The sequence below is a fragment of the Ictalurus furcatus genome, chromosome 1 (genome assembly GCF_023375685.1).
Source record: "Ictalurus furcatus strain D&B chromosome 1, Billie_1.0, whole genome shotgun sequence".
Taxonomy (NCBI): Eukaryota; Metazoa; Chordata; class Actinopteri; order Siluriformes; family Ictaluridae; genus Ictalurus; species Ictalurus furcatus.
Genome location: NC_071255.1, coordinates 14,460,890 through 14,479,013, shown reverse-complemented (window position 1 = coordinate 14,479,013; position 18,124 = coordinate 14,460,890). Strand labels below are relative to the sequence as shown.

Sequence of the window (18,124 nt, the reverse complement as noted above, 5' to 3'; positions counted from 1 at the left end):
ACACTGAAGATATTTGGGGTTTAAGATCAAGGTTTCTATCTCAGGTAGTCTCCTCTTCAGGAGCTGAAATGCATGCAATTGGGTTAAGGTCTGGTGATTGACTTGGCCAGTCTAAAACCTTCCACTTTTTCCCTCTGATGAAGTCCTTTGTTGAGTTGGCAGTGTGTTTTGGATCATTGTTTTGCTGCATGATGAAGTTCCTCCCAATTAGATTGGATGCATTTCTCTGTAAATTGGCAGACATGTTTCTGTAGAATTAATTCTGCTGCTACCATCGTGAGTTACATCATCAATAAAGATTAGTGAGCCTGTACCAGAGGCAGCCATGCAAGCCCAAGCCATGGCACTACCTCCACCATGCTTGACAAATGAGCTCATATGTTTTGGATCATGAGCAGATCTTTCTTCACTTTGGTAGAGGTTAATCTTTTTTCCAGAACTTTTGTTGATCATCTCTGTATTCCTTTGTGAATTTCAATCTGGCTTTTAAGCACCACTGTAAGTTTTCAGACACAGGAAAGTCTTCAGGTTGGTAACATGACAAGTTGCATTAAAATAAATAAATAATTAACTTCAAAAGAGAAAAAGACAGACCTGTTTTGCTTTTATGCATAAAGATTTTATAGTTGCCATTTTAATGAATGTAAATGTCATATTTTTGCATATTGTCTCGTGGAGTTCTGATGTATTGTACTTTTAGATGTAAATGCTATGCAAAAACAAGTGGAAAATGCACAGTGTCTCTCAAAGATCATGGGCTTTTTCAGTGATTGCTCATAATGACTGACCTGGGGTTAAATCTGTATCATTATTGAGGCAATAAATGCACTTGTATCGCTGTCTTCCCTAGTCCCCTTACTGGCTAAAAGCTCTGCTTAGCAGGAGATTCAGGCTCAAATCCTAGCTATGCTACAAGCCATATGTGACTCCTAATTTAGACATGTCTGAGCGTCTGCACATTTAGCATGACAGAGCCATGTGGTTAGTATGCTGCTGTAAGCATGTATTTGAAAACGTGCTGGATGGTTTCTTTCGTCTCACTCTCCCAGACTAGAGGTGACGTGTTTGGGGAGATATTTCATGCATAAGGAATGCACTATGACCCAACTGCTGGCATAGCTAATCATTAACATGATAGAAAACTCTAGCTGGCTGAAAAAAATCTACCAAACTTACAGTGTGCTGACTTTTCATTCACAAACCATTTGTTGCTTTGAAGGTGTTGGCATGTGGTGTAGTGTGTGTGGCTGGTTGATTTTGGATAAAACAGCATGGTTCTGGTTAAACTTAGAATGTTTCTGGTTTGTGTGTGTGTGTTTGGGGGGGGGGGGGGTAATTGTATATGTGCTCAGTGTTTGATTGTGTAGGAAATACAGTGGGGAAAAGTGCTGACTGGCTGCAACTTGAAAGTGCTGACAAGAGTAAGACATCCAGCCTGAAATAAGACATGAATCCACAGAGACCAGCGCACAAGCACAGAACATCAGGAGGCCGTTTCACAAAGCAGATTTAAACTAGTCTGGGATTCTAATGAAGTTCACACTTTACTCACAGCCTCAGACCCTCCACCCACTGGAAACATTTTTTGGCCACAACCTACAGAACCTTGAAGGCTGATCGACTTTTCCACACTTCCGTGTATACATATGTGTGTGGGCTTTTTGGACCAAGATAGAGTTTTGTGTGGTACACTCACTGCTGAGTAAACAAGATAATCTTGCATGTTTGCCGAAAGGCTGCTGGACAAGGTTTGTGGCTGGTTATCTGCCACATTTATTGACAAAACACACCAGACTCTCTAGAGGTCCAGCTTGCGAGACTAAACAAAACCTAACAAATGCAGCTGTGGTTAACTTGTCTAATGACATTCATTAACAAATTTCTCTGCCAATCAAGCTTTAGACACTCACTACGTTTACATGGACAACAATAATCCGATATTAACCCGATTGAGACAATACTCTGATTAAGAAACTACCATGTAAACAGCGGTTATTGATGACCTTAATCCGGCTAAAGTCATACTCGAAGTAAACACAAATCGAATTAAGACATGTGGAGTATTCCTGTTTTAGTCGCATTATCGACGTGTTTTACAGACATGTACACACCTTAATCACATTATTAACATCGTGTGGGACTTTTCACCGCATTTTGTGACAGGACACGTACACACACCGCAGTGCTCAACCGTTTGACGGCAAACAAGAGAGCACGGCTGCGTCCGAAACCACGTACTTACCTACTATATAGTAGGAGAAATACATGTATGTAGATGCATCGAACGCAGCTCAAGGCTTCAAGCAGTCGTCTATTTGCACGTATAGCATGAAAAATAATTAACTGCACTTGAAGCTTTCATAAAATTAAAAATGAAACACCCAAAATGCTATACGCTACCATAACGAAGATGAACTGTATGTCGATACGTGAAATTCTGGAGGGAACGTCGGACGGCGTGGTGTGAGGATGTAATGACATTAATCGATCTGTGTTCTACAACATGTAAAACAGGAACATGAAAGGAATCTCCTAAAAGCGACTCATGTAAACACCTTAATCACAATATTGTCTTATTCAGAATAAGGTCAATAATTAGATTACTGCTGTCCATGTAAACGTAGTCAATGAGGCTAAGAATAATCACAGTGTGTTTTGCATCGAACAGCCAATCGTGTGCAACTTTTCAGGGGCAGAACAAGAAATCCTGTTTGTACATGTTTCACATATTTATTGTACATACTTAATGGCTATTATATATTTTATAATCGCTGACATTCAATATTCAATATGTAAGAACAGTTTGCCCTGTTCAGTAATGAGTGTAAGTCAATTATGGTGGAGGTCCAGTGTAGCCTGTACTCAGATTATCTATTTTTTGCAGTTGTTGCGGCCAACTCTATGCCACGTTTTTATTTTTACAAAATTTGTTTTTTTGGGGGCGTTTTTTGTGGAAAACTACTTGAATTGGTGAAATTTCAATTACATGAAAATGTTTTTCACGGTCTTTTGCAGTGTTGTGTGTTGGTAAATGAGACCTTTTAGCTGTTCTCATGTTTGACGCACATGCCAGTCGAATCGAATGCCAGTCATTTTTTTAAATCCATATTAAGTTTGCTCATTTCTCATTTGCACTGAGAATTTGGTATGTTTGGTATGAAAGTGTGAAAGCTGCCTTTGAGCCCAGGAGTAGTCTAGACAGCTGAATGTTTTCATCTTGAAAATGGTGGTCTTGTCTTCGCTTCCTCTGAACTGTGTTGTGGTCCACATCAGGTGTATAAGCTATCTGCACTCTGAGCTTCATGCTGAGTAATGTGATTGGTTCATCTAGTCACATTGCTTCCTGTTGCAAGTTTTGTGGTGGTGTGGAAAAGGTTGTTACGGTCAGCAGAGGAGACAGAATGCCTTAATGATTTATAAAACCAGACTTTCATAGGCCTGGAGCAATGTAGCTCATCCTTGTGGTGAGAGGCTAAAATGTTTTTTATATAAGCACTGCTCCTCATTTGCAAGTATTCCTGCATGATGACATGCCATTCACCCAACAAGCCCTGTTCTTCACTGCTTGAGTGTTTGTAACAAAGGAAATACATTTTATTTTTTAAACAAACAGGTGAACCTAGTACCATTTTGCGAACCTGCATGCACAAAAGCATTGTTTATAACTGTGCACTTGATCCAGGGTTTAAAAAGAACAGAAGGGTTCTTCTGTGTGAAAGCAAACCTGCGACTATGAGAATTGGTCCTGGGTGCGGACTCAAGTATTTGGGGCAAGTGTGAAAACACCCTATTTTCCATTTAGAGTTGAGGAAAATCTTGATCTTGTTTTTGTTGGAACCAGCACAAAGAAGCAGAGGACGAAATCAAAAAGCAGCAGTGTACAAGAAATGCAAGATTTCATGTAATTTCATGTAATTACTATACTACATTCAGTGCCCTCCACTAATATTGGCACCCTTGGTAAATAAAATCATTTTAGAAATTGTCTATATTGTTTAACCTTTTGATTTTTTTGTATCAAAAATACTCTGATATCAAATTGATATCAAACAATTGCAAACACAACACAGGTTTATCAAAAAAAATATCTTTGTTAAATATGTAACAGTTATTGGCACCATTTTAGTCATTAATTTGTGCTACCTCCCTTTGCCAAGATAACAGCTCTGAGTCTTCTCTGATAATACCGGATGAGGTTGGAAAATACATGGCAAGGGATCTGAGACCATTCCTCCATACAGAATCTCTCCAGATCCTTCACATTTCAAGGTCCACACTGGTGGACTCTCCTCTTCAGTTCATCCCACAGGTTTTCTATGGGTTTCGAGTCTGGGGAGAGCAGAGTATTTTTGTGAATTATTTGAACAAAAGATCATAAAGTTAAACAATAAATAAAATTTTTCACAGCATTCGTTGCTTCTTTGCTTTTCTTCATATTTACCAAGGGTGCCAATATTAGTGGAGGGCACTGTAGATTACTGAATGAGTACTAATGTGGAGATTTTGTCCGTGTGTTCAGAAAGAGTTGTAAAGGTAAATGAATCTTTTTACGTTTGCACATTGCGAAAGGATGCTTCTTTAAAGTCTTTTCTAGGAAGAATAAAGTCTTCTAAATCCTCATGAACCATAAAAAAAACAGTTAAATTGGGAAATAGAAAAGTTAGAATATGAAGAAATGTGTCTTGCTACATGTTTGACTTTTTTCTCCTCTGTATAATATTTCCTTGTACTGAAATAAAATTATTTAATTAATGCTGTGTGTTATTCTGCCCTTTGGTGGTGAGAAACGAAGGAGGTCTACCTCATAAAGGGCAGACACAGTGACTATATTTACATGCACATCAATATTCCAGTATTAATCAGAATTTGGCAGTATTCTAATCAGTATTGAGCCATGTAATCTGATTCAGATTAATACAATATTCTGATTCCCCAGATTCTGATTCCCACCCCTGGAATGTACCTGTTTTAATTGGAAATTTGTTGCATGTAAACACCTTATTCAGAAATTCCATGGAAATGACCTCTATGCACATGCTCAGTCTGCAAGGAATTGTGGGTGCTGACAGATGCTTAGCTGTAGGCTAGCTATTTAGGAATGGTCGTAATATGCCTACATGTTTTGTACAGATCAGTCAAGTCAATGGACAGGTAGTACTAAGTGCAGTGTTATTGGAGACAGTATCTGTTGATGAATGAAGAGTGTGTGTGTATATATGTATGTATGTATATGTGTAGCTATATATATGTATATGTCATGCTTTAGATTACATGCTTGTTCATGTCATCTTTCCATTTATGAGTTTATTGCATAATGTCCTGAGTTTGTTTTTGTCCTATTATGTGCTTGTTCTGCTATTTTTCATTTTTCCATCTATCCATATCTATGTATATAGCATGAGTTCATATTTCAATGCTTGCTACTGTGTGTTAATAACACCGTGCAATACGTTTACCGTTGTAATCTACAGTAAATGATTTCTAGGTTCAGTAATGACTTTGAACGCCCAGAGCACATAAATGTGTAAAGGAGTTGATATTTTAGTTTAGATTGACCAACATTTCCCATTTACAGTGACAAATTGACCTTGCAGTGACTTAGTAGCCATGTATTCATTCATTCAGTGTCAGTAAGCGCTTTATTCTGGTCAGGGTTGCAGTGGATCCCGGAACACGGCACAATGTGGGAACACACCCTGGATGGACCGCCTTTTTTTTTTTTTTTTTTTTTTTTTGAGAGAATACATCTGTTAGAAAATTCCTCTGACATACATTCCCAGCAAGCCATCTAGTCTGTTAAATACTAAAGGGTTCTAACCCTTAAGGGGGAATGCCATATCATTTCTTCATCACAGCTTGAAAAGATTCTGTGACTGCGTGCAGTGAAAACTGAAACCTGTATTTCTCTGATATTTAGTTGTATAGATTTATACTGTGAAGGGATTTTGAATTGCATTAAGTAATTTTTTTCCCCTAGTTTTACTGCAAATTCTTTAACCCCATCAAGAGTCTTTTATGAAACCCATTTTTGCACTCTAATAGGCAGACAATTACCAAACTCCTACTAATGTGTGAATTGATTTGATTAATTTTGCATTGTCAGCTGTTCTGCTAATTTGGTTTGCACTGCTCTTTGCACATGCACGTTCATGACATCATTATGGATGATGTGTATTAGTATGGGTAAGTGGTGGAGCATTCGGTGTGTTTAGCTGCGTAGGGGTGAGTGTGTTGATGACTGGATGGGTGTATATCGATTCTCCTTGAGTATGAAGACTAAATAGATTCAGCATTAAACCGTGGTGCTCCCTGAGGGATTGGAGATGGGATTGGTGGAGGTGTGCGACTGCTAACGGTTGCTTGAGCACAGAGTAACTCACACTAATGAAACAACGTAATAACCTTGAAGCACCCTCCCTATCTCTCCACTGACACTAAATATGCCAGTGACATGATGAAATGGGAATGAGATGGTGATGGAACTGTATTTCAACACCCACTTATATAGACTTGTATCTGGACATGCAACCATATTGACTTGTTTTATTTTCTGTTTCATGTTTTACAGATCCTGAGGACTACCAGCCACCAATATGGAAATCCTACTGTAAGTGTGAAATGTCTGCAAATTTTCTGAGATTAAACCCCACCCCCACCTTAGGAATTTGAGTATTTGTTTATTTTCTCTGTCAAGTACCTAAGCTGTTGAAATGACTCAAATCCATACCCGAGCACAGATGCCAACTTCTGAAATTCACTGGAGGTACTCGTAACAGCCTAGAAATTTGTGACGTCGTACAATGTTATAGCAGCTACATCCCACAATGAAAAATTGTATTACTAGAAAATTACTGTTCTACTATGGGGGGGGGGTTTCTCCTCACAGTACTTCTCGAGAGGGTTTTCCTGGTTAGTGCGCTATTGCTGCACAAACTACAACAGTAGTAGGAGCTTAATGATAAAGCAAGCTATTATAAAATGCTGTTTATATTATGTGAGGTGGATTAAAAATTTCAACTTAATCAAGCCCACAATACCTCCTCTGAAAAAGTCACTTCTTTCTTATCTCGAATCAGGAGAAGCTGGTGAGATTTAAAGAAACATGCTTCCCCTAAGCACTCTGAATATCAAAAGTCAATATTCTAACATTAAAGCATTTTTAGAGAACAGTACTATCTGGAGTAAAACAGCAATGCCTTCAGGCAATGGCAAATCTTTAAAGACTGGTGTTTGGGAGCTCTTTCCCAGCCCTTCCCGGTAACTTACAACGCTGATGGCCAGTGAGTAGTGGATCAAAGTGATACAGTTAAGTGTCTAATACCCCACATCCACACATCTGTACTGACATCACCCTTCCGTGTAGCTCTTTAAAACTAGACATAAAAGGAAACAACGCATGCCTGCATAACAAACATTCTCCTGTATTCAGCCTTTCTTTGCTGATTTAGTCCAGGCTAAAGAAATCACGGCGATACGGAATTTTTCGTTTATTCGGTAGCAGAGAATGCACGATTCAAACACGCATCTAGGGCTACAGAGAGCTGCATGGGCGCAACTGGCTAACAACAGTATGGGAAAAATTCCTGTGCTTCAGTCCCTTTGTGAGTCTCATCAGTGAAAACTTGCCATGTTGAAATTTGTTACATTGAATGCACAACTTTTGTTTCATTATATCCTACTGAGCATCTGAATAGATCATGCAAATGCTGTGTCACTATTAAGTTTCAATTATTATACTTTAATTAATATACTATTATTATATACACTCACCGAACACTTTATTAGGAACACTATACTAATACTGGGTAGGGCCTCACTTTGCTCTCAAAACAGCCTCGATTCTTCATGGCATGGATTCCACAAGATGTTGGAAACATTCCTTTGAGATTCTGGTCTGTGTTGACATGATTGCATCACGCAATTCCTCAGATTTTTCAGGTGCACTTTCATTCTCCCGTTCTGCCTCATCCCAAAGGTGTTCTATTGGATTCAGATCCGGTGACTGGGAAGGCCACTGAAGAACACTGAACTCATTGTCATGTTCATGAAACCAGTTTGAGACAAATTTTGCTTTGTGACATGGTGCATTATCACGCTGGAAGTAGCCATTAGAACATGGTAAATTGTGGCCATGAAGGGATGCACATGGTCAGCAACAATACTCAAACAGGCTGTGGCATTCATGCAACGATTTATTGGTATTAATGAGTCCAAAGTGTGCCAAGAAAACATTCCCCACACCATTACACCACCTCCACCAGCCTGGACTGTTGGCATAAGGCAGGTTGGGTCCATGGATTCATGCTGTTGGTGGCTAAGTTTGACCCTACCATACCGTACCTACCAAAGTCTGTGCCTCAAAAATCAGGATTCATCAGACCAGGCTACGTTTTTCCAGTCTTCACCTGTCCAGATTTGGAGAGTCTGTGCCCACTGCAGCCTCAGCTTTCTGTTCTTGGCTGACAGAAGTGGAAACTTCTTCTGCTGGTCTTCTGCTGTTGTAGTCCATCCGCCTCAAGATTCGGCATGTTGTCATTCTGAGATGCTTTTTTTTTTTGCTCACCATAATTGTATGGAGAGGTTATCTGAGTTACTGTAGCCTTTCTGTCAGCTCAAACCATTCTGGCCATTCTGCATTGACCTCTCCCATCAACATGGTGTTTCCATCCTCAGAAGTGCCACTCACTGGATGTTTTTTTTAATTTATTGCAACATTCTGATTAAACCCTAGAGACTGTTGTGCATGAAAATCTCAGGAGATCAGCAGTTATAGAAATACTCAAACCATCCCTTCCGGCTAAAATCACTGAGTTCACATTTTACCCCATTCTGATGGTTGATGTGAACATTAACTGAATCTGCATGATTTTATGCATTGCACTGCTGCCACATGATTGACTGATTAGATAAGTGCATGAATGAGTAGGTGTACAGGTGTTCCTAATAAAGTGTTCAGTCAGTGTTCTTCAGTTCTTATGCTCCTATACTGATTTTGAATGTTTTCATCAAATGAAAATGTTCAGGAAATGCTTATTTTTGTGGAGTCGAAAGTCTGTCATATCGAGACAACACTGTATTGTATCATGTTGCATTTTGTGTTTCATTACGCCCCTACTAGCTAACTTCACATCACCAAAATCAGTTGTCTTCATGCTGAAAATAGGTTTATTGTGGGAAATAATTGTGTGTGAATGGTATGTGTGTAGTGCGTTGCTGTCTGTTCTTGTTCAGACTTGTTCTTGTGATTTGCTATGTTAAAAATAATATAATACTTTAACTATATTTTACAGCATGATACTGCAGCATGTGTGTGTTATTCTGGGAAAATATTTACAGCACTGGCAGATTATAATGTATTAGAGGAACTTACTGTATAGTTACAGTACTTTAACACCACTGAGTCTATATAGTATTAACACAATAAAATATACAGTATCATTAACATTACTGTGAAAAATATTAATTACAGTAACTACCTAACTTACAAGATAATTTTTTATATTGTAGGTTACCTGTTCCCATAGAGGGTAGACTATTTGCCCTGCTATTTATTACATTAGTATATGATTTGTGAAACAGTCTTTAAATAGAAAATGTCATCTGGTCGCTTTGTCATGTTACGCCACTCCCAGTGTGTCTAAAATGCACTACAGGTGCAATGTTTAAATTATTTTAAATATTAGAATTGTAAAATCAGAAATAGTGCTAGCTGGCAACTATCCATCCACATACATACATTGCCTCTTTTTTTTGTTTTCTTTTTTTTTTTTTTTTTTTTTTTTTTTTAGAAAAAATAGCCTCTTTTAAAAAAAAAGGACCTTATTTTAAATATTAAAAATTTTGAAAATGTTTACTATTAAATGGTTAGCGAATTGAGAAATGATCTACAGCTAATCAGAAAAGGCTAAAACTTTATCACTCTAATTAGCTACTTGTAGCCCGTGGGTTCCTACTAGCAGTGTTTGAGTTTTTGTATCTATAGGCTTAACTGATTTAATAACACACTTGTGTAGAGTCGCATTAGGATCTGAGAATGATTAGTTAAAAGTTCCACAAAGATTTAGGTTTCCTTATTTAAATGCTAATCGGTTCCATTTTGTTTGGTCTGGCAGCAATAGTGATTAAGCTGTGATCAAACTTTTGACCAGCAATGTAACACAAGAAAGTTTTCTTCAGTATATTGTGTTTTAGAACAGCTGAGAAATCGTATATGGCCACGTAAATACTTAATGAATTAAAACAAGAGCCCATAGCCAAGAGCTATCTTTGTCATTCTTATCAAGGAACATGCCAATCCATCTTATAGCTCCTCATTCCTATTAGCAGATACCGCATTGCAATGTGGTTGGTGCATTGAACATACTCTTCTATCTTCTTTTGAGTCCATCATGGTAGTGTGTGTGCATCTCCGCACCACACTCTGACTTGGCCCTGTTCGTACCATGTTTACTGGATGTTGTCCAGGCTTCACTGCTTGTCCTTAGTGTCCCTGACAAAAACACACAGTCGGATGCCTTCCTGCACCCCACATGGCAAATCTGCCACAGGTCCTGAAGACCACGTTGCTGTCCAGGAGAGCCTGTTTCTCTAATGAAGTCATCAAGGACACTTCTAGCCCATATCACCCTCAAGTGCCCCGGGGCATCTGCTGCTATTTTTACATCCTGATCAGTCCATACAGTCAGGCTGCTCTTATGTGCCACTGTTACTTAACAGTAATAATAATATAATAAACTTTTTTATAGTGCACTTTAAATACATGTGCTAGCTCAAAGTGTTGTACAATAAAGTAGTAAAAATGAAATGTTAAAAAGTAATGTACTAGAATGCACAGGATAAAATAAAAGATGAGTGAAAATAAATATAAGTACACAAATAAGCATATACAAAAATTAATTTTAACAAAAAGTCAAATAAAACTATACATAAATACCAAAACAGATGAGGTTTCTCTTAATAAGCAACAACTGGAGAAATATAATAGATATACTCACTTGAAAACACCTGAAATTTTATAATATGTGATCTATAACTACGGAAGTTTTGTTCCAACGTTGATCATTAACTGGTGTTAACCTTTAATAGTTAAGTTAACAATTATTTTATAATTAGACCGAGAAAAGAAATGGTAACTTCTTAACCTGAAACATCGATCTGCTCTGTTCTGTGATTGACTCATTGTTAGCCCTGATCCATCAACGTCTCTAGTGCAGTTCATTTTTTAGTGATTTTACCAGCATGCCCAAGTGCACATGCATAATCCATATCCATTTGCTTGCCTTGTTGTGCCGACAGCATATGCTGGTCTACCTCTGAGTTCCAGCAAGGAGGATTAATAAATAAATGTGCTGCTTGTGGCTGAAGGCATTCTGCACTGAAATAATCACTCTCATATAATCCATTGTGATTTATAGTCTTTTGTGTTAGAGGGAGAGAGACTGCAATAGATAGACTACTGGCATTGTGAAATCATACACTGTTCCCGGTTTAAACATTGCACTTAGTGGTGAATTAAAAGGAAAAAGCAGAACGACAACACAGTTACTGGACAGTAAGATGCAGTGCATGCTAAAAGTGCAAGTAACTATTGGGTTGCAGGAAATAGGACAAATATTTGTAAGCATTCTAGACATGTTTACTACCGACTTTTTTTTTTTTTTAATGACAATAAATGATTTAATTTTAAAGATGAAACAGTATCTGAAAATGACAGGAAATGAGCATTTCCACCATGTCAAGTTTAGGGTGAGTAGGGTGTGCATAATAATATTACAGTCGGGAACTGCTTTCTGCCCGCAGAAATTGTTAAAATATATGGTGGATATCTAGGTGATTCTGCAGTAATGTTCATTAAACACTAAAAAAAAAAAAAAAAAAAAAACCCCTGAAAAACAGTAAGTTTTCAATTTATCACCCTTTTACAAAATGGTTGTCTAATGTCTAAATGGCCGACATTTTCACTGTTGATGCTGCTGCTGAATGTGTCACAGGTGAGAAAAATAAAACAAACAAAAATAACCCCTGTGTATTTTATCACTTTCTAATTATAATCACCATTAACATTATTTGTAAAATGTTAGATTTGACACTTTGTTGTATGCCTATTCCGAAAAAGTTGGGACAGTATGGAAAATGTTAATGAAAACAAAGAGGAGTGATTTGTAAATGTACTTTGACTTGTATTTAAGCAAAAAAACATGTAAAGACAAGGTATTTGATGTTTTACCTAATCAATTGCACAGCTTTTTTTTTTTAAGGTAAATGTTTATTTTGAAATTGATGCATGCAACACGTTCCAAAAAAGTTGGGACAGGGGCAATTTAGGACTAATAGCGATGTGACATGTTGAAATATGAAGGTGATGTGAAACAGGTGAAGCAATCATCTAATCATAGTATATAAGGAGTCTCCAAAAAAGCCTAGTCCTTCAAGAGCAAGGACGGGTCGAGGCTCGCCAATCTGCCAACAGATGCGTCAGCGAATAATCAACACTTTGAGAACAACATTCCCCAAAGACAAATCAGTAGGATTTGTGGCATTTCACCTTCTACAGTGCACAATATAATTAAAAGGTTTAAGGAATCTGGTCAAATCTTGGTGCGTAAAGGGCAAGGCCGAAAACCACTTCTGAATACGCGTGATCTCCGATCCCTCAGACGGCACTGTCTTAAAAACAGTCATGTGTCTGTAATTGATATCCTGACATGGGCTCGGGAATACTTTGGTAAACCTTTTCAGTCAATGCCATTCCCCACTGCATCCACAGATCCAAGTTAAGGCTTTACTATGCAAAGCAGAAGCCATACATCAACACTGTCCAGAAGCACCGCCCACTGCTCTGGGCTCGGTCTCATCTGAGATAGACAGTACCACAGTGGAATCATGTTTTGTGGTCCGACATTTCAAATAGTTCAAAACAGGGCCAAAGAGGAAAAGGACCATCCAAGCTGTTATCAGAGTCAGGTCCAGAAGGCAGGGTCTGTCATGGTATGGGTGTGTGTCAGTGCCCATGACATGGGTAATTTGCACATCTGTGAGGGCATCATTAATGCAGAAAGATATGTACACATTTTGGAGCAACATATGCTGCCATCCAGAGCAGGACAACACCAAACCACATTCTGCCCGGATTACAAGCGCATGGTTGCGTAAGCAGAGAGTGCAGGTGCTAGCATGGCCTGCCTGCAGTCCTGACCTGTCTCTGATTGAGAATGTGTGGCACATTATGAAGTGCAAAATAAGGCAACAAAGGCCCTGTACAGTTGCACAGCTGAAGAAATGCATAATGGATGAATCGGGGAAAATTACGCTTGCTAAACTTAACCAACTGGTGTCTTCAGCACCAAACAAAGTGTTATTAAAAGAAAAGCTGATGTTACACAGTGATAAACAGGCGACTGTCCCAACGTTTTTGGAATGTGTTGCAGTCATCAGATTTGAAATGTGTGTATATTTTCACAAATCAATTAAATTCACAAAGTAAAACATCAAATAATGTGTTAATAATGTGTTTTCATTATAGTACAGGGTGTACTGAATTTTCAAATGACTCTTTGTTAGTTTTTTTTTGCATTTTCCATACTGTCCCAACTTTTTCGGAATTGGGGTTATAATCTGTTTAGGTGAACATTTTGTCCTTTTTTTTTTCTTTCAGCCAAAAAACGAAAGGACCATTTTCAGTGGCATCCCTAATAAATATAGTTACTTGATGTTCTTCTCCATTTACCTTGCCAGAAAGCAAAGGCATCATACATCAAGTACATTCAAGAGCATGAGTGATGTGTGATGTACGTTGAGGCATCGAGTACATTCAAGAGCATGAGTGATGTGGGGAAATGGGCGGGGCTTCCATGTGGTGTCGGTTAATATCATCGAGTTCAAAACATTTGTGCAAATTATTCCAGATTAGTGTGTTGACTGGCTAATCTCCCATTTATCTGGGAGAAAAATACTCCTCTTCTCATTCGTTTTTGACCTATAATGCATAGAGGCATACTTGGATGTTAAATTGCAGAGCTAAAAGGTTGGCAGGTCTGGTAATATAATTGAGGTAAAGATCACTGGATATTGTGACAATGTAATATTGTGTAAAGATGATGATTAAAATCATAACACACAAGCCTAATGCCTTCAACACTGTCTTCAACATGAATGCATGGTAGAATATCAGCACTTTCTATTGAAGTGTAATGTCTCTTAACTGACATTTTTAGAATGACAGAAATGTCCAATAACTTAATCTTACAGTTATATTTAGAAACTAAATGTGTGTGTGTGTGTGTGTGTGTGTGTGTGTGTGTGTGTGTGTCATAGTGTACCAGCTACAGCAGGAGGCGCCCAGACCAAAGAGAATAACATGCCCACAGGAGGTCAGTAAAGTATAGTGATGTTCATAAATCATGAAATCCAACCTGTATAATAGTTTATGGAGTTTATAATCCATAAATAACTATGTTCATCAGTAGACACTTCATTCTTATGTCAGTATTTTATATATGAACTAGATTTACTCAATAACTGTAATGATATAGTGGATGTTACTGGATATAATTAATATCCGCGGTTACTGTGCGCCCAGCCTTTCATTTGAAGCCGTTACTGAGCATAAGCTGGATTTGTAGAGACATGCCTATGCAAGATGAGATTTAGGAAAGTGTTTACTGGGAGTTAGAAACCTGTTTGACTTCACCAGTTCAGTTTTTCTCTTTCTGTCTGTTTTATTATTATTTTTTTTCCCAGATCAAGAGCAGGCCCAAGTACTATGGCCGAGAGTGAGTGTGTTGCTTTATTATTTTTACTTCCTTATCTCTTTCCCAGATTGACATGCAGAGTGCGGGTGAGACACGTCTGCTATAAGTGGAAATCGATGTCTTGCAAGAGTCTGAATATGTGGGTGTTAATATGAGGAAATATGAATAAGACAGAGAGATAAAGAGAGAGAGAGAAAGAGAGAGCGGGGGCTGACGAAGATGCCATCATTTTAGTATTATGAGATTCTCTTTCACATTTTGATCACAAATTAGTTCGGCACGTAATTGAAAAAAACATGTTCAATTGAATATATTGTGTTTTACAAGCTTTTTTGGTCATCTAAAAAATTGTCTTTTAGTTAGTTAGTTGTCATAAGTGCTGAGACTTGGATAATATATTAAAAATATGTATTAAAATCTACCAGCTCATAACTTACGATCACAGAATGCAACAGGATAGGGGTCAAAGTTACTGATATCAGGCAAATGCAGAGGTCCTGAGGAATTAATGAGAAAAAAGTTCAGTGATTTACTAATGATAGAACAGCTAAAAGCCGATTAAAGGTCAGTCTCACAGACTAGATTGCATCTTAACCACAAATAGTTTCTGTACACACCAGTTCTGTGAGAGTTTCATGCGTAAAAACACAACCCCGATTGTCCTGCACGCCACGTCTGTTTCATTTTCACATTCACATAAACTTTATAGATTTTAAATCAGATCACAAACTTTCAGTTCCTACTGCATACAGTTCTCTAAGAAACTACTGGAACAGCAAGGCCAATTCATTTGTTTGTTCTATTCACCAAAGCCATTGGGGTCTGAGATCAAAAGATGGATGGATGGATGGATGAATTACACTCAGGCCTAACGCCTTCAACAGTGTCTTTAACGTGAATGTCTGCAGGGTAGAATATCAGCACTTTTTATTGCAGTGTGACGGCTCTTATCTGATTTTCACTGATTTCACACATTTCACTGATGCCACTGATTTTCAGGACATTCCAAATTGTTGTATTGGCTATGCCCAATGTTTATGCAATGCCTCTGATTGATGTTTCCTCTTTTCTCAGCTTCAAAATGGCTTTGTGTATCTCCCATAGACAGCTCTCAGATCTTTATGTTGGCTTATCCTTTTTAACAACAAATGCAGTCTTCACAGGTGAAACTGCAGGCTGAAACCAAAATTAGATGTTCAGAGCGGTGTTCATGTTCTAAAAGGACATACCTGGGTAACAAGAAATACCTGTCAGTCACATGTTCCAGTATTTTTGCTTACCTACAAATTGAGTGGGCTGATACAAAATGTGCTAAGTTCAATGTTGTTTAACACATCTATATATAAACACCAGGAAATAAAAGCTGAATTTTTAAACTCTCTTCTCATATTCATCTTTTGATCTCAAACCCAAATGGCTTCAGTCTATAGCGAAAACAAATGAACTGGCCTTGCATTTCCAATCGTTTCAGATGGGAATGTATGATGTGAAAAAGTTTAACGTTTCAGTGTACAACAGTGTGATTATTGTGTGAACTGTAGTTACAGAGCACAGGTTTTTTATTTTATTTTAAAGGTACTCATTATACCAACAGAGGAAACCAGAATAAACACAAATGTGCACCTTGTATACTGTCCCACTGTGTCACATCAGTGACCTGTGTTGTTTCCGACCGTATTTTGCGTCAGGTGTGAATTAAGGTTTGTGCACTTAGACAATCATACTGTTGCCATAGGAAACACAGCATGCTTCTTTTTATATAGTGCAATTTATAAAAGGCAATCCAGACTATATCTGAGCCGCCTGTAAGCATCAGATATGTTATGATATGATATGAATACGGCTTGGGAAAGCTGGTAGCAGAACCTCTACTGTCGGAGTTTATTAATGAATAGTGTTTGTACATTCTGAGTGACTCGCACATGTGCATCGCATGTGAAACATTCAGTCAGTGAGTGAAAATGTCTTCTCTGTACTGATCCACACAGTGTCCCAGGCAACAATAGTAATTGTTCCACAAGAACTGCTCTTGACCCAAATGAAACAAGTGTGTGATCAAGTGTGTGTGATCAAGTGAGTGTATTTGTGTGTAAGGAAATGTGATTGTGTTTGGGTTGGTTCTCGGTGCAGGTTCCATGGGCTGATCTCTAGAGAGCAGGCAGATGAGCTTCTTGATGGAGCTGAGGGGGCTTACCTCATCAGAGAGAGCCAACGGCAGCCAGGAACTTTTACACTCGCATTAAGGTATGTGCTCACACATACACACCCTTGAACAGATGTACACAAAGACGTATGTTCATTGAGATACCACATATATACACCCACATTTACACAAGAAATTTGGTATGCATTAAATCCAGTAATTTTTGGGGAAAGTAAATGTATATATCCTACTTGTGCTCTTGAGTTTGTGTAAATTGTGTATTTGGTCAACTTCACATTACATCATTTGCATGGGTTACTGAAGTTTTATATATGGAATATACTGTCAAGTTTAAATTGCTTGTTTTGTACATTTACAGCATTTAGCAGATACCGTTATAAAGTGCAACTTCCATCTGCTTTGGAGTCCCTATCAAAAACACATCCTCAGGCTAGTTCATTAGGTCAGGGACGACAATTTTGTGAAGCTCAGTCATTTTATATTATTGGCATTAATTAAAAAATATGTCAAATGCCAACACATTAAGACAAGTAAAACTAGTCATCCAATTATAACAAAAGAAATGCTGTCTTTCTGCCTTTTCTTTTCTTACACCATTTAATGGTCATTTCCTGTTTCCAGCCCTCAACATACACATGCAATTACAAAGAAATTCAACGTTTTGGAAAAATCAGGTGAAAATTCTTAGTTTGATTTACAAACTAGGTTTACACAAATTATAAATGAGGCCAAATATCTTTTGACTTTGTACTTGAAATATAATCCAAAAGGTATGTATTCATAGTCATTAAAGATCTTATAAGCGTACCTTTTATGATTATCATAGACATTGAAGATATGTTTAAAAAATGAAGTTGATAGAGGGGAAAAAAGTATTCAGACACCACAAATTAACATCAGTACTTTGTTGCAAAGCTGTTGTTGGCAATTACAGCTTTGAGACCTCTACAGTAAGAAGTAATTAGATTTTTGCATCATTGTGGTTCAATTTTGGCTTATTCCTCTTGCCAAATTCCCCAAGGTTACGAGGGTCCCTTGGATGAAATTACAATTATAAAATCCTCCATAAAATGTTCACTGGAGATTGGCTTGGCCATGCAAGGATTTCTTGAGTTATTTTAGCTGTATACCCCATTCCTACAGTTGAATCACAGCCATGCTGATATTCAGTATACAGTGCTGTGAAAAAGTATTTACTGATTTCTTCTGT

At 37.9% G+C, this 18,124-nt stretch overlaps 1 protein-coding gene across 1 annotated transcript in view; it reads left to right on the top strand.

The window, feature by feature from the left end:
• chn2 (chimerin 2) overlaps positions 1-18,124 on the top strand; it is a 45,130-nt gene that overhangs the window by 6,852 nt on the left and 20,154 nt on the right. The window contains exons 2-5 of the mRNA XM_053627862.1: positions 6,569-6,607; positions 14,314-14,369; positions 14,740-14,771; positions 16,881-16,994. Coding sequence (XP_053483837.1) covers positions 6,569-6,607; positions 14,314-14,369; positions 14,740-14,771; positions 16,881-16,994 — 241 coding nt within the window. The remainder of the gene's footprint in view (positions 1-6,568; positions 6,608-14,313; positions 14,370-14,739; positions 14,772-16,880; positions 16,995-18,124) is intronic.